Source organism: Ambystoma mexicanum, chromosome 1p, assembly GCF_040938575.1.
Source record: "Ambystoma mexicanum isolate Mex_15411 chromosome 1p, UKY_AmexF1_1, whole genome shotgun sequence".
Lineage (NCBI taxonomy): Eukaryota > Metazoa > Chordata > Amphibia > Caudata > Ambystomatidae > Ambystoma > Ambystoma mexicanum.
In genome coordinates, this window is record NC_090921.1 from 172,788,994 (window position 1) to 172,812,677 (window position 23,684).

The window sequence follows — 23,684 nt, forward strand, 5'->3', positions numbered from 1 at the left end:
CAGATGTATGTGCGCCACCAGGGGAGCCACCAGCTTGGTGAATACTCTGGGGGCTGATCGCAGTCCGAACAGGAACACTCTGAACTGAAAATGTCTGGATCCCACTGCAAAGCGGAAGAACTTCATGTGCCAGGGACGGAGAGCTACGTGGTAATAAGTGTCCTGGAGATCCAGAGAGGTCATCCAATCCCCCTTGAATAACACTGGAAGAATGTTCTGTAAAGTCTCCATTTTGAAGTGTTCCTTCTGGACGAAGCAGTTCAGTGTTTTGAGGTCCAGAATTAGACGATACTTCAACGAAGGTTTGGGGACCAGGAACACCCGCGAGTAGAACCCTTGACCCTGAACAGGGAAAGGAACGGGCATGATGGCCGCCTTTAACACTAATTGGGAGAGAGCGGCGTCCATGGCCAACCTCTTGAGCCGAGACCTGGGAACAACAGTCCGAACCTTGCATTGCTGGCCAGGAGGAGACAGGAAATGCACTCGATAACCCCTTTGCACTGCGTCCAGAACCCATGAGTCGGAACACCACCTTTCCCATACTGGAAAAAACTGCCGGAGCCGTCCGCCCACCGGCAATTCCAAACCGCCAGGACTTAGGAGCCGGCCCAGGACGCGAAGAGCGTGGAGGACCCCGACACCACTAGCTCTGCGAAAAGAATGTGATGAGGAGCCAGGGAAAGCCCTGCTTGTCACTGGACCAGCACTAGAGGAAGACTTCTTGGCCGTTGAAGGAGGCTTGCGTTGAAGTTTGTCAGCATGTTTGTCCGCCCTAAAAACTTTGTGCACCTTATCCTCAAGGGAATCTCCAAAATGCCTGGACCCAGTGAAAGGAAGTTTCAGGGCAGCCGCCTTCTGAGACCCATCAGTCTTCCAGTCCCTCAGGTGCAAATGCCTCCGGGCAGATACACCAGCCCCCATGGCCATGGCTGAATCACGCACCCCATCAAAAGCCAGATCGGCCAAAAGGCCAACCTGTCTCTGCATGTCTGTAAGCAAAGGGGCACAATCAGAGCCTTCATTGACAGCCTTTTTCAACTTCCTGAAACCATTCAACACCGTTTCAGCTGTGTAGGAACCATAGATATTTGCTCGAAGGGCCAGATGCGCCCCTGCATGAACCTTCTAAAGGCCGGAATTAACTCGGCGGTCCACTGGATCCCGGACGGCCGCCTCCTCGGCCGACATAGAGGAGCGACCCACAAGGCTGGCGAGGATATCGTCGACCTCAACTGGGTCAGACAGCAAAGTCTCGCCCTTCAATGGGTAAAGTTTGGACATGAAGAGGGGCATTGCAATCTTCTCCGGGTCATGCCATTCCCGGAGGTTTTTATCCCGGATATCGGAAACCAATGGCAACCCCTTCCTAGGTGTATACCTATACTGGCGAATAGAAGGGTCGGAGCCCTCCACCGGTACCAGGGGCTCTGAAAAACCCATGCAATCCCCAACTTGAGCAAGCACCTCCTCCACTCCCTCTCTGTCCAAATACTTCCCTTCAGCATCAGCCGAAGAGGAACAAGAAGAGGCCGATGCCTCAGTGCCAGAAGAAGAGGAGGATGAGGAAGACAGACGCCTGTGCTTGTGTCCATGAGTATGTGTGCTACTCCCTCTATGATGCATAAGTAGCTTCTTCAACTCCTTTCTGGTCAGGGAAATATGCTTAGCCTTCTTCTTTCTCTTTCTTTATGAAGAAGAAGAAGAAGAAGAAGAAGAAGAAGAAGAAGAAGAAGAAGAAGAAGAAGAAGAAGAAGAAGAAGAAGAAGAAGAAGAAGAAGAAGAAGAAGAAGAAGAAGAAGAAGAAGAAGAAGAAGAAGAAGAAGAAGAAGAAGAAGAAGAAGAAGAAGAAGAAGAAGAAGAAGAAGAAGAAGAAGAAGAAGAAGAAGAAGAGACCAGATGCCTGCTCTTTGCAGAATGTTTTCCCATGTTGAGTATGTCCAAAAACAGTGACCAAAGGAAGCCTGCTTCACCACCAAAGCCCTCTGCACACTGAGCCAAGGCTCCACATACAAACAATTGCCAACATGCCTCTCCCACATTCAAATAGAGGCCAGAAAGAACAACAGCCAATAGGAATAACAACAATTAATTCCTATGGCATCACTGCTTGCAGCACCAAAGGCTGAGCCCACCCACCTCCGGAGCACGTGGATCAAACAAGAAAAGGAGCCGCCAAGCCGAGCACAGCCGCCCATGCAGCATTGCAATGCAACAGGAAAACATGCCCCCAAACTCCTTACCTTAACCCGGGTCCGTTTTCCAAGGACCCGGGCCACGATGCCCTGCGCTGGCCAAAGCCCAGCAGAAACCAGGCAAGGCAGCCTGACTCCACCGGGTCCTGAGCCCCGCATGGAACCCAGGAGTCTTGCCGCACCTGAGGGAGTCCAAGGCCCCACCACACCAGCAATCGGAGCTCCCCAGCACCCCGCGCCAGGAAGAAAAAACAAGCCCAACCTGCCAGAGCCAGGAAAAATTAAACTAAGTGATGTGGGTGTGGGGGAAGAGATATAGAAATAAAAAGAAATAAAAGAAGGTCCTGTGTCGGAGGCAGGGGCCTCCTTATGAGGTAAGTACTGGGACGAGGAAGAGTGGACGTGGAGGTAATGGGCCATGTATGGTTTTGGCTACTATGGCCCTCCCTTTTGGAGGCAAGTAGTAGCCATTACCGTATATGGCAAGAGCTGCGATCGCTCACTCTCGCTTAGGAACAACATCTGAGCATTGGACTCTGTTCTGAATTCATATATGGGTTCACCGATCCATGCAAAGATTACCACCAACCACTAGCACCCTGGGAGGGGGCACTGGCCTATCAGGAGGCTTGGAGTGTGGGCTGCACTGTATGGTACAAGCCCGCGCTCCGAGCTGCCTGAGCAGTCAGTACCCCCTTCCCTTCCGTGCTCCCCCCTTCACCATTTACCACAAGGATGCTAACAGTATATTTTTTTTTATAAACAAATAAAATAAAGAAACTTACCTTTGTTGCACCCCCCGGACCCACGCAGTGCTACTATCTGCAAAGTCCCTTTCCCATGTTGATGACATCACAGTCATCAACATGGACAACAGACTTCACATCCAGCAGCACTGTGCGGCGACGAGCCGCATAACAAAAGTATGTTTATTTTTTGCGTTCAAAAAAACAAAACCATTAGCACCCGTGTACAGAACAACATGGGTGCTAATGAGGTAATATGCACTGCCGCCTCATGTTTTTATTTTAACTTGAACTTGGTTATTCTGAGACTGTTGGATTGTGCTACTCTGATAGGTCGTCTAGAGGTGTGTTTGGGAAATTTGTCGGTGAGGTATAGCGGAGCCTTGTTGGACAGACATTTATGAGTGAGGTTGAGTGATTTGAGCTTGATTCTGTCATTAATGCATAGCCAGTTGGTGTCTCGTCTCACGTCAGATATGTGCTGAGATTTGGGAATGCGTAGGGTCGCTCTTAGGGCGTTGTTTTGGATGGTCTGTAGTTTAGTGGTGTTGTGTTTGCTGGTGCCTAGGTACAAGGCGTTGCAATAGTCCACTTTGGATAGGATTAAGGCCCTTGCAATTGTGATGCAGCTTGTCGTGGACAGAATGGTTTGCAAGCATAAATCAATTTACAAGTGTAGTTTGTGGCAGAAGCAGTGGCGTTTATTTGTTTGTTGAGGTTGATGGCCGAGTCTAGGTAGAAGCCTAGGGTCTTGACCTCCTTGGATACTTTAATCTTGATTCCATCAATGAGGACGGAGTTGTATAGGGTAGAGAGTTTAGTCAATCTGTTAGGGGACCCAACTATTAGAAGCTCAGATTTTTCATCGTTGAGGCATAGGCCGTGGGTGGCCCTCCAAGTTTGTATAATTAGGTAGATTTTGTAGACCATGGTTACGTCTTTGTCATAATCACCTAGGATGGGGATGAGAATCTGGGTGTCGTCATTATAATTGGTATTTGAGACACCCAGATTGTCAAGTATGTCGATTAGGGGCTTTGTAAATATATTATACAAGGTTGGGGATACGCAGGAGCATTGTGGTACTCTACATGTAATGGGTACTGGGTCTGCTGCGGAGGAGGGTGAGAATACTCGCATGAATCTGTTGTCCAAGAATTAGCTTATCCAGGTGGTGGCTTCTTTAGAGAAATGGGTGGCTGTTTTGAGGAGATTACACAGGACATTATGGTCGAACACTGCGGATAAGTCTAGCAGGAGAAGAATGGATGCTTCACCTTTGTCTTTCCGGTCATCTAGTTGATTCTTCAGATCAATGAGGGCTGTCTCGGTCCCATGTCTTGGCCTAAAGCCTGATTGGCGACTGCCCAGTAGGTTGTTGATCTCCAGATAAGCTTGGATCTGGAGAGAGGTGGCTTTATCAAGGATTTTGAGCAGAAAAGGTACGGTTGTGATTGGCCTATAATTGGTGGGGATGTTGGGGTCTAGGTTGGGTTGTTTTAGTAGAGGGAGTACCCAGGCATCGTTGAGATTGTTGGGTACTGAGCAAGATTTGAAGGAGGAGTTAACAAATGTGGTGATGAATGGAGCCAGATTTTTTGCGGCTTCTTTGATGATAGGTGCTGGACATGTGTCCCCTAGGCATTTAGAAGGTTTGAGGGAGGAAATGATCTTTTCAGCCACAGCGGTAGAGATAGAATTTAATTTAAATTGGTGACTGGGTCTGGTTTGTTTGGAGGAGGATTCCCGCAATATGGCTTCTTGGGTTTTTAAGGCAATCTTGTGTAGGGTAGGTTGCTTGACATTCATTTTATTTTGGAGTAAGGTTATTTTATTGCAGAGGGATGTCTGTGCACTAAGATTTGTCTTTGATGCAGGATTCCCTGGGAGTGATCCGGGTTTCCAATTCCCTTAGGATAGAGATGATTTCTCTGGTGCTAGAGCTGGCTTTTTCTAGTCTATCATTAAAGGTGTCTTTTTTTGTTTGAATGATTTATTTTGTATACTTAACGGACAGGTAGGTGAGAAGGATCTTGTTCTGGTCAGTTGGATCGTTTTTCCAACGGGTCTCAGCAAGTCTTTTTTCGATACGCATGGCTTTTCGGCTGGGACTAAACAAAGAATTTAGGTGAGCTATAGGTTTCCCTTTGCTGAGTTTAAGTGGTGCAATGGTATTGATAGCTGAGTTAATGGTATTATTATACAGGTTGACCAGATCTGTTGGATTGGATGGTAGAGTCGCAGAGTTGGTGATTGGTTGTATCAGGGGTAGGAGGTTTCCTGGTTAGAGCTGGTGGGTCCATGGGTCTAGTTGAATTGGTTTGAGGGCTATCTTGGATGGTGAATGAGATCAGGTTGTGATCTGTCCACACGCATGGTTCAATATTTGTTATGGATGACAGGCAATTGATGTCTGCGATCCAATCCAGGGTGCAGCCTTTTGTATGAGTGGGTCTGTTGTTCCTGCGGGTGAGACCTGCTTCTGTGATGGCTCTAGCTAAAATGGTGGCATTTGTGTCGTTTGGGTCATTGAGACCTAGATTAAAGTCTCCAAGTAAGATCGTTTGGGAGCTGGGTTTGGTGTTAGTATTAAGGGGGTCGTTATGTCTTCTTCGAATGTCCCTAGCGGGCCTGGGGGGCGGTATATCAGATGCATGGAAACAGTGCGGCAAGCAGATAAACGTAGTTGAACTGATAGCGATTCAGTGGAGTGTAGAGGGGTGGATTCCATTTCTCTCATATCAAGGCTAGATTTACATATGAATGCTATGCCTCCTCCTTTAGAGGTTTCTCTGTCTTTTCTGATAATGGAGAAGTTATCTGGGACTGCTAGAGCGAGGGCAGGGCCAGCTGTTTTGTGGAGCCAGGTTTCTGTGACGGCAAGGAAATCGAGCTGGTTTGTAGTGATGATGTTAGCGATTTCTGTGATGTGGACTACGAGAGATCTGGCATTGGTCAGTGCACCGCTAATGTTGTGGGTTTCCTTGGCCGTTTTGTTGGCATGGCTTTTTGCTGGAGTGGTGGAAGATCAGGTACCTGAGTGAGTTTGGAGTTGCGTTTGATGGTGCAGGGCTTAGGATCTGAAGTCAGATTGGTGATTCTGGAGCCTAATCTGTGTTTTGTCCAGTTAGTGGATAAGTGTTGATTAGGCTTAGGTTGACTTGCTAAACGAAGGATCGATTGGGCGGGTGATAAAATCTCTGATATGTGTTGGGTGTCTTTGCTGATGGGGTGTGTTATGTGCTGTGTAGGGGTACTAGGTGTTACAAAGTAGGTGGGCCTAATCCATTCTGATGGTGGTAATGCTTTATTCATGGATAAGGGTCTGGGCGTTGAGTTGGAGTAGGCTATAGCAATGGCCGAGTGGATGAAGGCAGAGTGCAGTGAGGCGGTTTGGATGTGGGGTGAGTGATGGTGTTAGCGGCGATATAGGATGGTGAGAATGTTTCTTAGGACAATATTCATGACTCCTAGGTTATGAAGTGTGGGCTAAATACAGGTTTCTGGGATTAGGTGTAAATAGCTGGGAGATGAGAGAAATTATCCAGTGGGCGGCACTATAGGCTAAATACAGATTACCACTGTAAGGCACAGAGCTAGGCTAAATGCAGTTCCCAATGTGGGGCACCCTGATAGGCTTAGTGCAATTTGCAGATGTAAGGCACAATATAAGGCAAGATGCAATTTTCAGCTGTAAGGCACAATGTAAGGCTAAATGCAATTTGCAGCTATAAGGCACAATGTAAGGCTAGATGCAATTTGCAGATATAAGGCACAGTGTAAGGCTAGGTGCAGTTTGCAGTTATAAGGCACAATGTCATGCTAAATGCAATTTGCAGCTATAAGGCACAATGTAAGGCTAAATGCAATTTGCAGCTATAAGGCACAATGTAAGGCTAAATGCAATTTGCATTGGGTGGCGGGCTGTTAAAAGCAGGGTCGGCCCGCTGCCTCGGGGCACATCGCCTCAGTCGAGCCACAGAGCTGTCTGTGCAAGGGGTCTCACACAGGGAAACCGCATGCCTTGTGTCACAATAGAGAATGTGCTTGTTTAATTAGTGTTATTTTTAGAAATGTGCAGGTCACCTTATTCACAAAGGTAGCCTGCACATTTCTGGAGGGGCTGCACAGTGGTGCAAAGAGGTGCTGTCCAGCCCCTCTGCATACCTCCAGACACTAATGTATGACAAGCTCCCAGCAACCACATGATTGCTTTGAGCGCATTTCACAGAGACCGGCCCATAAATTGCCGTCTCTGTGAAATTATCAGGAAAATAATTCCATCCCCGTTTGGGGGATGAAAATGCTAATCTGACAGCCACCGTTTAGTGGCTGTCACACTTCAAAAACAAATCATGGCAGGTTCAGCAATGATTTGCGCCTCACCCTGTGTCTGTTCTAAAAGGAACAGAGGGTTGTCCCTTGTTTCAGGGGCATTTAAAAGTGCATCCCATTTGTGAATTCCGGAAATGCACTTGTAAATGCCTTGAAACGCCCCCTTATTTGCACAAATGGGGGGGAGGGGTGCATCTGAATGAGTGCATCTTGGATGCGCTCATTCAGATGCCCTTTGTGTATTGGTGGGCTGTCCTCACTTGCAGTAAAGAAACATGTTTGGAGTATCTGGCCCTTACAGTCTCTCAAGATCATCAATATCTCTGATGAAAGACTCATTGGGGTAAAATCAGGTAAACCAGGTTAGTTGAAAACAATAATACACAACTGCAGGTTGGCATTTTTTATGATCCCACAACACCCCCTTGCCAGGTTAGAACGGGGTAGGCGAGGGCCTAATCCAAAACCGGATGGCCACAATGTCACAATTGCCCGAATATTTTCTTAAAAATCCTATTTGAGTTCCCATGACTAGTTCCCGCCTTATGCTCCCTCATGAAGTCCAGGATATGCAGGCTGAGCGACTTTCAGATGTATCACTTTACTGTCATGCATCATTTTAAGTGCTTATTACCTGCTTGGTTCCTAAATGTAGTTGCTGTTAAGGTCTAAAGCAACTTTTTGTATAGCTGCTCATTTCTTCTCTCAATTAGAGTGCTGTCAGCTGATGAATGCCCCATTGCACTCTCTGTTTTTCTCATCCATTTGGGCTAGAACTATTATTATTGACTGGAAGTTGATGCTTTCAGTGCAGGGCGATACAGTGCTATACAGTGCGATAGTCAGCCCTTGAAATGCCAGCTGACTTTACACTATCCAAACATCCTTTCTAGGAAGTTTACTGGTGTCTGTGCACTGTGCAATGGTACTATAGAGGCTAAAAAAGGGGGTGCATTATCATGTGCAAATATTTAACTGCAATTGCCTTGCTAGTGAATGGCAGAGATCTGCTGCCCCCTCATTACAGACAGGACAGAGGACTGGAAAGTGGACATTCCGAAATGCTAGGATAGTAGTGTGCTGTGTGAGAAACCTGAAGGTGTCTCCCTATCTAGTCCCCAGTGATCTGTCATCCAGGGGGCCAGGATACGGCCATCGCTACTGAATCCAGTTCCTGGGGGTGGACCAGTGAGGGAGGATCACTTGAATGGGGGGTCCTCGGGAGTGGAAGTGGGACGCTGACGGGTGTGACCCGGTTTCCCCCTTTGTATACTTTTTCCCCATTCTACCCCGTAGGATACTCAAACACTCTACCCCCCAATCCTCCACACGTACACTTTCATACATCACGAAAGATGACGGACAAACACTAAAGCCATGTACCTGACATGTCTCAACGCCAGGGTCAGGCAAAGACAGGCAATTGACCTTCAATCATACACACCTGACAGCCCTTTCCGTTACACACAGAGATAAAAGGTGGAGCACGAGAGCACAATACGAGCAAGGCAGACTGCATGATGAGAGAGCTAACTCAGCACAGCAGTTCAAGAGGAGGAGAAAGACGCCACAAATCGAGAGGGTGATAAGGAGAGAAGTGACCCTGCCCTTTCCAGGCCAGGTCAGTGAGACCTCCACAGAAGGAATTGTAAAACCACGAACAATAGTCAGTGTGTGTTGCAGCAGATTTCAACCGTACATGAGGCACTCCTCTGCTGATAACCAAGCTGAGGGGAGATGCTTGCCACTGTAATACCGGCCTTGACTCCAGAGACACGTAAAAGCCAAGCGGTTCATCAAATCCAGGGAGTGGAGGGGAGAGCTGATTAGAAACCCAACTGTGTTTGAACAAAAGTAGCAAAATAGTTAATTGAAGAAAGTACAAATACTATTTATTTGATACAAGAAGGGAAAACCAGCTACAGAGGAGTCAGACACCACGTGGGTGTTCACTTGAGAAACTCTGGCCGAATACCCTATGGTTGAAACTACCGTTACCAGAAGGCCTTGGGAATGGCGTGAGAAGAGCGTCAAAGTGGTCATACAGGGATCTAGTCAAATCCTCTGTAGTGTCGAAAGTCTTTGACCGACAAATGGAGGTAAAGCTAAGGGAAGTGAATTCCCCAACGCAAGAACTATTTAAGGAACTGTGTGAATGGCAAAAGTTGTCAAGAGTAAACCCGATGGGGGGATGCCAATGAACAGGGGGCAAAGTCTTAAGTCCCAATGTACAGTGTGTTGACAAGAGAGAACCCGACAGGGATGTCCTCAGTGAACTGTTTAAAAAAACCATTAAGATTTGGGAATGGCACAGATGAGATTGTGTTGTAAGCCGTATTGAACCCGACGGAGGGAGGCTGACATTCGAGAGGGGTCTGAGCCTGGAAGAGGGGGACCAAGGGGTGAAAAACCATCACTCTATAGACAAGTAGAAAATACTTTTGTTTTGAATATATCAGGCCCTCGGAAGCAGGAGATTGAAACACTGAAGGTCCCACTACTGCTAGGAACAAGGGGGATCCAGGGTTGAAAAGACATCACCCAACCTGCAAGCAGAAAGGAACTTTTGTTTATTATTTTGGAACATATCAGATCCTCAGAGGCAAGAGAACTTTTGTAGAAAAGAGACTTAACCACCGAAGGCCCTGATAGTTGAGAGCGGAGCTGTTAGCTTGTGCTGGGAAAGCTCGAGCGTGTGCTGTGCCCCAGAGTCCTACTTTATCCTGTGCTCAAAACATGGGGGAGGGAGACCCTGACTACTGCATCCTGACTTATTATTTGTGAACACTTCTTTCTTCCTGTGCACCCTATGCCACACTCTTTGTTTCTATTTAGCATAAGGATTGGCCCTAGGCTTTTTTTTAGTATAGGCCCTTTTATTTTGACAAAACGCCACTAGGACTGCCTTATTATTATTTGATGGTTGTAGCTTGCGACCATCTTAGATTTAGGTACTGTGATCACTTGTGTCTGTCTTTACAGTGGGATATGAGTTAACTGATAAAAATTGAAACCCATGCTAATAATTGTGGTACCACCGGAAGGGGAAAATAAAATAGTTCATCTCCTAGATTCTGATCACATAGCCATACTGAAAGAGGTGCTGTTCACTCAGTTGCCTAGTCAACAAGATCTATTCTTTCAAATACAAGTGTTATTAGATACACCTCTTTTCTCCCATTACAACATACAGCTTTGGTCCCGAATAATCCTCAAAGTTCGACCTGTGTTTTCTCTTATCAGACCTAGTGCTCTGAATCCCCATCCCTGTGTACCTTATATGTGGGACCCAGTCTTCATCCGTTGCGGGACCCTCAGGATTAACACCACATTTCCCCAGCCTACTCCATCGACAGATTCAGAAGATTCTGAGGATTTTGAAACCTTATCCCACAGAATCGAGAGCTGTTTCTTTTCAATTTCAGATACCACAGAAGGAACCCTTACACCACCAGAAGAAATGGCCGACTTAGCCAACATCATTGCCCAATTAGCGGCCCTTCAGATACAGTCAGAAAATAGGCTCCAAGAGAATTTAACAAAGTTACTTGAATTACAACCCAGGCCATTACTACCACAGGGCGTACTTCAGCCATATCTTGAAGGCGAGGATTTAGGAATTTTGTTTTCTACATTTTGAACGACTGGCCAACCAACTAGGATGGGAAGAAATCCTGCAAATATGCTACTTGGGAACCTTATTGAAAGGCAAACCCCAAACTTTGTATCAACTACTTAACCTTGCACAGGGAGTCACCTTTCTAGGTTACTAAAAAGAGTGGGACAGACCTGTAATTTTTACCAACACAAATTACGAGCCATAAAGTTCAACCCAGGAGAAACCCCTTTATAACTAGGTGAACCCATTAAAACCATTGTGGCCCTATGGATTAATAAAAAGTCCTTAGAAGAACTAACAGAGATAATTACCTTAGAACAATTCACAAATTCTTTACCTCCTTTCTTGCAAAAATCTGACCTCCAGTTAAATCGCCTACTCTAGCCACAGCCTTAGAGACTGCACAGAACCATTCAGATGCAGCTAAACAGTTCCATTTGACCCATCAAAGCGAAGAACGGAAGGACCATAAGCCCATCCATCGAATTCAACCTCATGGTGTAGATGAAGAAGAGGGACCACACAGGATCAAAGAAGGAATACTAGGGGAGAGAATAGAAAGTAGGAAAATTGAGCCAAAGGCTAAGGATGAAAGTAGAAAGGAGGAGTTAAAAGGAAGTAGACCACCTCCTTTGATCTGTTTTTCTTGTAGAGAAACAGGACATCTAGCTATACACTGTCCAAAGAATATAAAAGACAAACCCATGGAAATAGGCTGTTTGAAGGGCGAAGAATGGGAAGAACCCGAGGAAGAGCTAGAAACTTTCAGCATCTGCCTGTGTCAAACTCCTGTTGAGTTTACCTATTAAAAGGCTTGGGTGAATGGGAGGCAAGTTAGGGCTCTGATCGACTCAGGTAGTAAGCAAACCGCTATACCAGCTCATTTAGTTACAACAAAAGATCTGGCCAATAGAGCCTTAGTCAAAATGACAAGGAGACAATGAGGCATATCCCAAAATGCCAGTACACATTGAGATCTGATGTGAGTCCTGCGAAATATCATCCGCTATAATTCCTCTACTCCCCCCGAAGAAGTGATCCTGGGGTGGGATTTCCCCATCTTCTCTACTCTCTTACAGGAACCTCTACCCCCATTCTGGGATTTTCTACCCCAGAGATCATGGCAGACGGACAATATTTCTGAAAACTCCCAAATATGGAACTTGGAAAACATTGAACCCAAAACAGACCTTAAACCCCAATTCATGGGCTATTGTAAAGAGACAAATGAACCTATTCCACCTCTAACTACTCCAACCATAACTAACCAGCGGAATATGCAAGAGTTTCTGAATATCTCTCGTCCCTGTTCTCTTCCAGGTCTTACCAACCAGAAACCTGGACAAAGTACAGGCATAACCACCTTGCCTAGGGGAAGAGTATGTGAGAAACCTGAAGGTGTCTCACTTACTAGTCTTCGGGGATCTGTCATCCAGGTGGCCAGGACACGGCCATCGCTACTGGATCCATTTCCTGGGTGTCGGCCAGCGAGGGAGGATCACCTGGATGGGGGGTCCTCGGGGAGTAGAAGTGGGACGCTGATGGGTGAGATGCGGTATCCCCTTTCTTATACCTTTTCCCCAACCTACCACGTAGGCTACTCAAACACTCAACCCCCACCTTTTCCAACACAAACGCTTTCACAAATCACGAAAGACGACAGACAAACACCAAAGTCATTTAACTGACATTTCCCAACGCCAAGGTCAGCAAAAGTCAGGCAATTGCCCAGAATCACACACACCTGATGGCCCCTTCCCTTCCCCACAGGGATAAAAGGTGGTGCACGAGAGCACAATACGAGCAAGGAAGATCGCACGACAAGAGAGCTAACTCAGCACGGCAGTTCAGGATGAGGAGAAAGACAGCAAAAATCAAGAATGTGAAAAGGAGAGAAGCAACCCTGCCCTTTCCGAGCCAGGTCTGTGAAACCTCCACAGAAGGAATCATAAGACAGCGAACAATATGATATGATATATGATGTGGCATTTATAACGCGCCTGTACACAAGTTTTGCTAGGCATGACAAGACAAGGAGGGGGAAACAAGGGAGGACAAAATAATGATCTTACTAGGCCTTGTGTCATTCAGATCGTGCAAGTGTGGGGAAGAGGGAAATGGAGAAGTGCCAGAAGGGGAGGGGAAGGCGGAAGTGCAATTAACTCACAAGTGCAGCCAACTGATGGCTCATAAGTGCAGAGAGAAGGGACTGTAGGATTGCAGATACAGACCCTTAAGTGCTGGCGAGCCCGGAGGCAGTGCAAGGGCAACTGGACATGCAGGAGCCTGGTCCCGAAGGTCAGAGGGTGACCAGGTGACCAGTGCATGGAGCAGTCAGGTGCATCAGCAGGGGAGAGGAAGAGAGAAAGCAGAAGCGAAAAAGAAGGTCTCAAGTTGCTTCCAGAACCAGAGTTGGTTCCGCTCAAGTTTGAGAGAGTAGGGAGGCTGTTCCAGAGGGAGGCCCCAGCCGAGGAGATAGATCTGCCCCCAACTCTCTGCTTGGAGAAGCGTCTGACCCTCAGAGAGTTGGAGGTGGATGAACGGAGAGCTCGAGAAGGAAGTTGTTTTGTAAGAGAAAGTTGGAGATAGAGTAGTCACAGGCCCCAGAAAGCCTTGTGGACAATGCAGAGGGTCTTGAAGTTGATCCTTGCAGCCACTGGGAGCAAGTGAAGAGATTTCAGAGCTGGAGGTATACAATCCCTGGGCTTGAGGCCAAGGACAAGTCCTGCAGTTCTGTTATGGATAAGTTGTAAATGTCTTAGAGTAGAGGCAAGAAGATTTAGAAAGAGGCTGTTGCAAAAGTCCAGCCTAGAGAGGACCAGAGCTCTGGAGACAGTGAGCTTCTGGGGGAAAGTGGGAAAAGGAAGAATACCTCTGAGGAGTTGCAGCTGATAGTTTGACTTCCCAGAGACATCAGTGATGTGAGGAGAGAAGGAGAGGGTGGAGTCGAAGATGACACCAAGGTTCTTAGCCTCACAGGAAGGAGCAGGAAGAGGGCCCAGAGTGGGCAGCCAGAGAGATAGAGGAAAGGAGGGAGCGGGTGTCCCAATGAGAAGGATCTCCAACTTAGTGGCATTAAGGCAGAGATCATTGGTAGCACACCATTCCTGAATTGCTGCCAGACAGTTTGGTACGAGAGAAGAAGCAGAGGTGGCTGAAGGGAGCCTGAAAGAGAGCGGAGTGTCATCCGCATAACATTGGAAATTGGTACAGGAAGTAGTAATGCAGTGGGCAAGAGGTGCCAGGTAGTGGTTGAAGAGCCAGGGAAGGATGATAGACCCCTAGGGAACACCACAAGTAGAGAGAGGGATAGAAGAGAGGAAAGACCCCAGTTGGAGCTGAGAGGATCGGTCGGTGAGAAAGGAGGTCAACCAGGCCAGGGCCTGATCAGTAATACAAAGGTTGGCCCGGCGACGATTGAGCGGGATGGCATGGTTGACCGTGTCAAAAGCAGAGGATAGATCAAGGAGAATGAGCACAGAAGGGAGATGAAAGTGAAGATTGGAGAGCAAGTCTTCACAGGTGTTCAGGAGAGTAGTTTCTGTGCTTCGTGCAGCTCTGAAGACAGACTGGTGGTCAGTGGTGTAACACAAAATGTGGGGGCCCCCAGCGAGCCATGCTGAGGGGGCCGCCCAACTTGGCAACAAATCACAGGTCGCGGCACACTCTGGCCCGGCCTAGATTGTCACGCTTGCGCAATACGCATGAACGTGCTGCTGAAGGGGTATGCCGCACACTGCACAAGGAGAAAGATATAAATATGTGTTTTAATGCAATATACAGCACACTTTCTGAGATAAATTGGCTATAAAGCCAGAGTGTTTGCAATTGTTTTGTAGGGTAACACATCCAATACATGCAAGTCATCAACAGTGCACAGGAACATTAATTCTTTGCTATTAAAAATGCCATGCCACAATGAAAACCTGTCCAACTGGCTGCACAATGTAGACCAGTGTAAACACGTAATAACATTACAGTAAGGCATGCCAGGGCACAGTTACACATACCTATACTGGTTGCACCAAAATGCCAGTCGAAGCAATAACATTCATCAAGAAGAGAGCACACATTAAAGCCTGCGTCTCTGTTGCCTCTATAACAACATGGCCAAACTCTTTATAATCTGCAAGGAACTGGTCAATCCTGTTGCGGTCCATTCCTCTCCTGTTCCCTCCCAGGCCCTCTGTACAGTTCTGGCCTCTCACTTCTCAGCTAAATCTCAGGACATCCTGTCCTCTATCTCCTCTTCCTCTCTAGGCACCCTTTGGCCATCTCTACCTCTCCTCCTGCTTTTTCCTCTTTTTTTCTGACAACACCTGACAAGATTTCTAGACAAGTCCGATCAATGAAAGTGTCGTCCAAACAGGTGCTCCCCTGCTCCTCCAGAACCATCAAGGACCATATTGACACCCTTGCTCCAACCTTGGCCAATTTCTGTAATCACTCTTTCGCCACTGGAACGTTCCCCTCTCCCCTTAAGCACTCCCTTGTGCACCCACTCCTCAAGAACCCGTCTGATGATCCTACCTGCCCGGCAAACTACTGCCCAATCTCCATCACCCCTTTCCTGGGCAAAGTCTTGGAAAAGCTTACAATCTCCCAGCTTACTCTCCACACTGAATCTGTTGGATGTCTCCATGACCATCAGTCTGGCTTTAGAGCTGCCAGAGACATGGAAACTGCTCTCCTGAACACCCGTGAAGATCTGCTCTCTAACCTAGATTCCAGCATTCCGTCTGTCCTCATCCTTCTTCTTTCCTCTGCTTTCGACGGGGTCAACGCCGCCATCCTGGTCAATCGGCTCCGTGAGAACCTGGGCCTCATGGATCAGACCCTGGAGTGACTGACCTCTTTCCAGTTGGACCGCCACTCCCTGCCCAGGTCCATAATGGTCCCATTCTCTCCGCTACCTCTCTCTAGCTATGGCGTTCCCCAGGGCTCTATCCTCTCACCCTGGTTTTTCAACCTCTACTTGGCCACTTTGGCCCCCCTGATCTCTACCTTCTCTAACTTCCAGTGTTATACGGATGACTCAGCTTTCCTTCAGGCTCCCCTCAGCCTCCTCTCTTCTCTCGTTCATTCCTGACCGTCTATCCACGATTCAGGATTGGTGCGCCTCCAACGATGTCTGCCTTAATGCCAGGAAACAGTGAACCTTCTCATTGGGGCCCCTGCCCGTATGTTTCTTCTCTGACTATGGCCGCCCGCCTTGGGCTCTCTTCCTTCGGCTTCCTGCGAGGAAAACAACCTTGGTGTCCTCTTCACTGCCACTCTCTCTTTCTCTCCTCACATCTTGGACATTGCCAAGAAGTCCCACTACCAGCTGCTCCTCCTCAAAGCAACTCTTCCCTTTCTCACTTTCCAGCAGAAGCTCACTGTCTCCACTGGTTCTCTCTAGGCTGGACTACTGAAACAGCCACTTTCTCAATCTGCCTTCCTCCGTCATCTGCAACTAATCCAGAACAGGACTGCAAGACTTACCCTTGGCCTCAGGCCCTGGGATCGTATCCCTCCAGCCATGAAATCTCTCCTCTGGCTCCCGGTGGCTGCAAGGATCAAGCTCAAGAACCTTTGCATTGTCCACAAGGCTTTCGTGGGACGGGGTCCACACTAAATCCAATGCTCTCTTCCAAAATACCTTATTTCTCTAGCCCTTCGCTTAGCTACCTCCAACTCTCTAAGGCTTAGACGCTTCTCCAGGCAGAGAGTGGGGGTAGATCTCTCTCCTCAGCTGGTGCCTCCCTCAGGAATGGCCTCCCCGCCTCTCTCAAACTTGAGCCGGACAACCTAAAGTTTCAGAAGCAGCTCAAAATGTTCCTCTTCTCCTCTGCGTTCTCTCTCCCTCCCCTGCTGACCTACCTGTCTGCTGTATCGACTGCTTACTTGGCTACCCTCAGAGGCTCTCCGAGTCCAGGCTCTTTCTTGATTGGTCCCCCTTGCACTGCCTCCGGGCCTACCATGCACTTAGGGGCTGTAACTGTAACCCTGCAATCCCTTGTTCTCCTTGCACAACCGATAGCCGCTCTGCCTTGGCTGCACTTACTCACAGCATTGCTGCCCTGTTTTCCCCTCCCCTCTCCCTTGCACTTCCCCCCCTCCCCTTTCCCCTTGCATTTCTCGTTCTCTCAATAACACAAGGCCTAGTGAGATAGTTTGTCTTGTCCTCCCTCTATCTTCCCTCCCTTATCTTGTCGCACGTAGAAACACTTGGGTACAGGTGCGTTATAAATGACTTGTATCATATCATATCATTTTTTATCACAGATGCCCAGAAAAATATACAATGCCGCAGTAAGAAATGGCTAGACTGGCAGCACCCAAATGCCAATCTAGCCAGGTAATTACACTTAGCAGGGCTGATTTATCAGAAATGCCCAGATAAAAGAAAGTCATACCAAACTGAGGAATTACTAGACTGGCTGCACCAAAATGCCTCTCTAGCCACTAATACCAGATATCATGCTTCCTTAGCCTGGACATGGACAACCATTATGATTCATCACATGATCCCGACCCGCCCCACACATCCCCTCTCCCTCCCACCCCCTACCCCAACCTCCAAAATCAGCTCCTTTGCCCAGAATTACCTCCAAGTCCCTCTTCCTTGTCACAGAGCTTACGTATGAGGCTCCTTATCTCATAGGTAAGTACTGGGGTGAGGAAGAGTGAGACTAGGAGTCATGAAGATTACAGGTAGCTAAATCAGGCATTACCTCCATGTACCTCTACCTTATCTCAGTACTTGTTTATGAGGCAAGGACTGCCTCATACATAAGTACTGGGACGAGGAAGAATAGGGCTAAGAGTAAGCAAAGCATTAAACACAAGTAATACGTTTGCACCACTATGTAAGCAGACCAAGCACACTGCATATCCTGTATGTAACTAATTTCTGTAATCAACAAGCATGCTGTAACAAGCGCTATGATACCCTAGGGCCGCTCGGCGCTGTACAAAACCAAATAAATAAACATTAAAAAAAAAAAAGTAGTGGCACGATACCATTGAGTTGACTGGGCTTCAGCACTCCCCCCCTGAAATTTTGGCCTATGTTGACTCGAGCTGGCTGACCTTTAGGTCAGTTGCCGGACAGAACAGGACACAGATGTTAAACACACCTGGTTTTTGCTGTTAACAAGAACCCAGCAATTACCAACATAAAGCATTTCACTGTTAGTACCTGCATTGAAATGCCACATTGTTTAGGCAATTGAAATTGTGATGTGTGTTTAGTACTTGCATGCCAGTGGAGTGATTGGAAGGGTAGAGAGGGAACAGGAGACTTAAAGGAGAGAGTAAACTGCTTGTAACATTGAATCTGCACTAGACGAGTCTCATTAAAATGCGTAAATAAGTTAGATGCCCCCACACAAATAAGTTTCCTCCTCCCCACCGCCCATGAAGTTAGTGCCTCTCCCAACATTTGAAGGGTTAGCCCCCCCGAAATGTAGGTTTTGTTGTGCCGCTGTACACAAGCACACACACCATTCACCATATACACACCCAGCCATCCATACATTTAAGTGTGCACCCTTTCACCATACAGGCACCCACCCATGCATTTAAATGTGCACCCTTTCACCATACACTCACACAGACAGCCACCTATACATTTAAGTGTGCACCCTTTCACCATAAAGGCACACCCAGGCAGCCACCCACACATTTAAGTGTGCACCCTTTTGCCGTACACGCACACCCAGCCACCCATACATTTGTGTGCACCCTTTCACCAAACACACACAGGCAGCCACCTATACATTTGAGTGTGCACCCTTTCACCATACACTCACACACGCACACATCATGAGGTTGAGGGGAGCCCTATTACTTCAAATTTAAATTGGGGCTCATTACGGGTCCGGAGGTACTACCGGCGGGTTGCCGCCGGACCGGTAAAACATTACTGGCACCTGACTTCCGTGACGGGTCTGCCTACCATGGCTGCTGTGCCTGGCAGGGTCAAAGTCACTCTAACTTCATTAAGAAATTATTTCAGTTAAGGACCGAACCATAACCAAAATAATTTCTTTATGAAGGCAGAGTGACTACAAAAACAAACAATTTCTTTTTGAAGTCAAAGGGCTCCACGCCGCCCATGACATGGAGGCCTCCAGCCTAGGGTCTTCAATGTCATGGGGTGGGGGGAGCCCTCGGACTTCAAAAAGAAAGTTTCTTTTTGTAGTCACTCTGCCTTCATAAAGAAATGATTTCTTTTACACAAATAATGTGTTGATGAATGCAGAGAGAATTCCAAAAGAAACATTTGTTTGTTTCTTTTAAATATATATATATATTTTTATTGGGGGCCCCCTCCCAGGACATGTGCTGGCAGTCATGGAGGCAACCAACAGATTCAGTATGTAGATTAAGCTGGGAGATGGCCAGCTTTTCCAAGAGTTTGCCCTTGAAAGGAGTGATGGAGATCGGGCAATAGTTAGGATCGAAGGAAGGATCGGCTGAGGGCTTCTTTCGAAGGGGGTGCACAAGAGATTTCTTAAGGTGGGAGGAGAAAGATCCAGTAGCAATGGAGTGATTGCAGAAATCAGCCAAGACTGGAGCAATGGTGTCGATGTGGTGCTTGATAGTTCTGGATGAGCAGGGGAGAACCTGCGTTGATGAGACTTTCATAGATCGGACTGGTCTAGAAACATCATCAGGGGTGAACAGGGAAAAGGACGAGAAAGGAGGAGGAGAGAAGGCCTCAGACGGGCCAGGAGTGGTAGAGTAGGAGGAAGAGGAGGTGGAAGAGAGGGTGAACAGGATATCCTGAGTTTTACTAGTGAAATGAGAGGTGAAGGCCGTGCAGAGACTGCAACAGGATTGGCCAGCATCTTGCAGATTTTGAAAAGTTCAGCCAAGGTGTTAGATGCCGCAGAGATACAGGCTTGGATGTAGGCTCTCTTCTTAGAGTGAACCCAAAGTCTGTACTGCCTTTGGAGCAGGCGGCAGGCCAGTTTGTCAGGGGGTGCACCCGAGCCCCTGCACTTCTTCTCCACCGCCTTACTCTTGCGTTTAAGGATGGAAGAGTTGCACTTGGATTTGGGCTTCAAGCAGATCCTCAAGCACACTCAAGGACATCCAGAGTGTTAGAGATAGAGAGATGAAGGTTAGAGAGGGCTGTGTCAGGGTGTGAGTCAGCCAAAGGTGCAGGATGAGGAGAGAAAGTAGTGGCAAAAGCCTCAAATGACACATGCATCATGGGACGGATGACTAAAAAGGTAGGAGGCAGTGCTGGAGTCGACTTGACCTGCGGGGAAGAGATGGAGAGGTGGGAAGAAAGGAGAAAGTGATTACTCCAAGAGAGAGGAGTGGTGAGAGGGTTAGAGAAGGAGAGATCTGAGGAGATAAGAACATCCAGGGTGTGCACGGCAGAGTGAGTCGGGCCAGAGGGTAGAATAGAGAGGGAGATAGAATCGCAGAGGTTGCGAAAGAGTCCTGGAGAGGGGCTTGTAGCATCCAGGTGGATGTTCAAGTCTCCGAGGAGGAAAGGTTGGGAGGTAGAGGCAAGGAGTGAGGAGGAGAGGTCAGCCTACTCATAGTAGAAGAAGGTGACCTGGCCAGGGGGCCTCTAGATAGTGCTCACAGCGAGAGAGAGGCCAGGAGAGATGGAGCCTGCATACCAGGCATTCAAAGGAGGAGTAGTGCTGCATTGGAATGATAGAAGCAGGGATCCACTCTTGGATAATCAAGGCTATACCCCCACCAGGACGGTTGGTTCTGGGTTCAGAGAGCATCTTGTAGCCATCGGGAAAGAGAGTGTCAAAACTTGTGACAGCGCTGCCAATGAACCAAGTCTTGGTGAGACCAAGTACATCCAAATCAAGCTCTTCCAGGAGATGGCAGATGTCAGAGGAGTGTTTGACAGCTGAACGAGAGTTGAGAGTAGCGAGGTGGAGCAGGTTGCCACATTTGAAAGACTTCCAGGGAGGGGTACAGGCCAGAGGTATACCCTGCGGAAGTGTTGATGGTGCCCGAGGATGGGCAGAGGAGGAAGGAAGAGAAGGCAGGGTAGTCCGAATAGCCAGCATGTGTTGCAGCAGATGTCAATGGTACACAAGATCCTCCTCCGATGATAACCAAGCTGATGGGAAACACTGAAGGTCCCGATATCGCTAGGAACTTTCGTCCTTGGTCCGGAAGTGGGGGATCCAGGGGTGAAAAAACATCACCCAACGTGCAAGCAGAAAGGAACTTTTGTGTATTATTTTGGAACACATCAGATCCTCTGAGGCATGAGATTTTTTTGTAGAAAAGAGACTTAACCACCGAAGGCTCTGATAGTTGAGAGCTGAACTTTTAGCTTGTGCTGGGAAAGCTCAAGCGTGTGCTGTGCTCCGGAGTCCTACCTTGTCCCTTGCTCAAAACGTGGGCAAGGGAGACCCTGACTACCGCATCCTGACTTATTATTTGTGAACACTTCTTTCTTTCCTGTGAACCCTATCCCACATTCTTTGTTTATATTTAGAATAAGGATTGGCACTAGGCTTTTCTTAGTATAGGCCCTTTTATTTTGACAGAGCGCCACTAAGACTGTCTTATTACTGTTTGATGATCGTAGCTTGCTCCCATCTTAGATTTAGGTTTAGATTAGGCATTTTTCAAACCTGCATATACAGTTTAATAAACACCCTTGAACTGTAATCACTTGTGTCCGTCTTTACTGTTGCCACCATGAGTTCCTTACAGATGCCTACTGGTGGCACCAAGCTCCCTGAATGTCAGACAAGAATACAAATGAAGCAGGTGCACTACATTAAGGACTGCTATGGAATGAGGCTCTGGGCGCAAGGTTCCATTCCTCTGGGTTATACTTGAAAGGGCTCCTGTTCAAACCTCACAAACCCAGGTCATTGGTCTGTATTTGCAAGTTGGCCCATCTTTAAAATGCATGCATTGCCATGCAGGGCTTCGGTACTCTTCTCAGACCCGGAGAGAGAGAAAGAGTGGGAGTGAACCCCACAGAGAGTGAAAGCGGGAGATGGTTGTCTAAGGGAACATTAAGCTTCTGAAGGTGAGTTTGGGATCCCAGAATCCAGATTGGGGAGCAGCAAGACTATAATAATACGTGGCTAACTTGAGTCTAGAAGTAGGTAGCGGGGCAGATCATATCTATAGTCTTAATGTGTGATTAAATGGATGTTCTGTCCTTACTAGTGTGTGGGAGTGTTGCTTTCAGTTTGGTGTGGATTCAAATATACTTGTTGCTATGTTCTCTTGATTAGCTTACCTGCACAAGGCCTTAGGTGTGCTAATCTGTAAACTGGTGTGTTTACTTGGAATGGGGGACTCTCGAAGGGTCTTAACTCTGTAGGGGGCAGGCTGCCCGTTCAATGACGCCGACACCAGCCCACTAAGGAACCAATTGGTGTGTTTACTTGGAGTGGGAGACTCTTGAAGGGAACAGGTTCACCAGTTATCATTACCAGAGCAACCCTAACTCGCTACTGCCATGAAACAACATCCATAACCACGCCACTCGCTGTGCTGACTGACGAGAGCAACCAAGCCTTCAGATTCGTTTTAACAGCTGTTTTGGACTTTTTTTGTGTTGGACCTCACATATAATATGAATTGATCCTAAGCAGAGTTAAGTTGAGTTACTACTTCATTTCCTTAGAACTCTCTGTTGCTCAGGTCTTGTGTGAAATGTGGGCACGTGTAGGTCCTCTCTGTGTTTATGTGTGCCATGCGGGGCATGCCAGTGTGTGAGTCTTGGTTGCTTTGGGAACCGTAACTGGTGAACGTGTAGGATGTTGTTGTTTTGTGTTGCAACCCCATAGTCCCTTAAAGAATGTTTTTTTCTGTTCTGTTACTAAATGCAGCGCTCCCAGCAGCTGTGGACCCTTGAGTTCAGAGGAGCCGTTCAAAAGCCGTCCCTGTAGGCAGCTCAACCTTGGTGGAAGCCTCGTGTGGTTGCCTCTCCTACCAGTTTGATGGCGTTTTTCTTTCTTCACAGACATCTCCTTTCAAGAACAAGCAGTACAAGACCTGCTCTGTGGTTGGAAACGGTGGCATTTTACTGGGCAGCTTCTGTGGGGAGAACATCGACCAGGCAGACTTTGTGTTCAGGTAACGCCTCCTGGAATGTAGGCTTTTTTAAAGTCAGGGAGCTCCTAGGGTGGTGTGTGAAAAACAGTAACAATGGGTTGTCCCCAATGATATCCATTTGCCCCAGGCCTTTCCACAGACTGGCCGCCATCTTGGACAGGTGAAAGCAGGTGCCCTCTTCATAAGGGGCGGTTCCAGAGTGATTCATCCTTTGATTGAGGAGGAATGTGTTGCTATGCCAATGTGTAGCATCTTCCTGGTGTATGTGTACAGGTAATTCAGTGTCCAGGTTTCTGTGTGTCTATTTTAAATATGCCAGGATATATGCCTCCAATAATGTGGAGGGCAGCCTGTACATGCGGACAGCCTCCATAGTGGCTGTCAGGCCGGTCTTGAGTGTCTTTATAGGTGTAGTGTCAAAGTGGCCAGTTTCCAAGACACAGTCTAATCAACTGTAAATCCAGCTGAGTGCTCCTCTCTACTATCCACTGCATGCATGGTGTCTCTTTCTGCACGGCACTCTCAGCACACTCTTCACAGGAAAGCTCTCATCCCATTCCATGATCTCCCCCGGCCTCCATCATCTTCACGCTCAGCGCATGGTTTCCCTCTGTGTTCATCTGCACACTCACTACATGATAACGCTAATGTCTCGCAATCGCCTCCCCATTCTCTAAAAGAGCGCTTCCCGTTGCCTCCGCGCTTTGTGCAGGCGGTCTGTCCTCTTTGCACTTC

At 47.7% G+C, this 23,684-nt stretch overlaps 1 protein-coding gene across 1 annotated transcript in view; it reads left to right on the plus strand.

The window, feature by feature from the left end:
• The window catches only part of LOC138567694 (alpha-2,8-sialyltransferase 8F-like), a 333,692-nt gene that overhangs the window by 279,475 nt on the left and 30,533 nt on the right, over positions 1 to 23,684 (plus strand). Inside the window, exon 5 of the mRNA XM_069646164.1 lies at positions 22,858 to 22,970. Within this exon, the coding sequence (XP_069502265.1) occupies positions 22,858 to 22,970 (113 nt within the window). The remainder of the gene's footprint in view (positions 1 to 22,857; positions 22,971 to 23,684) is intronic.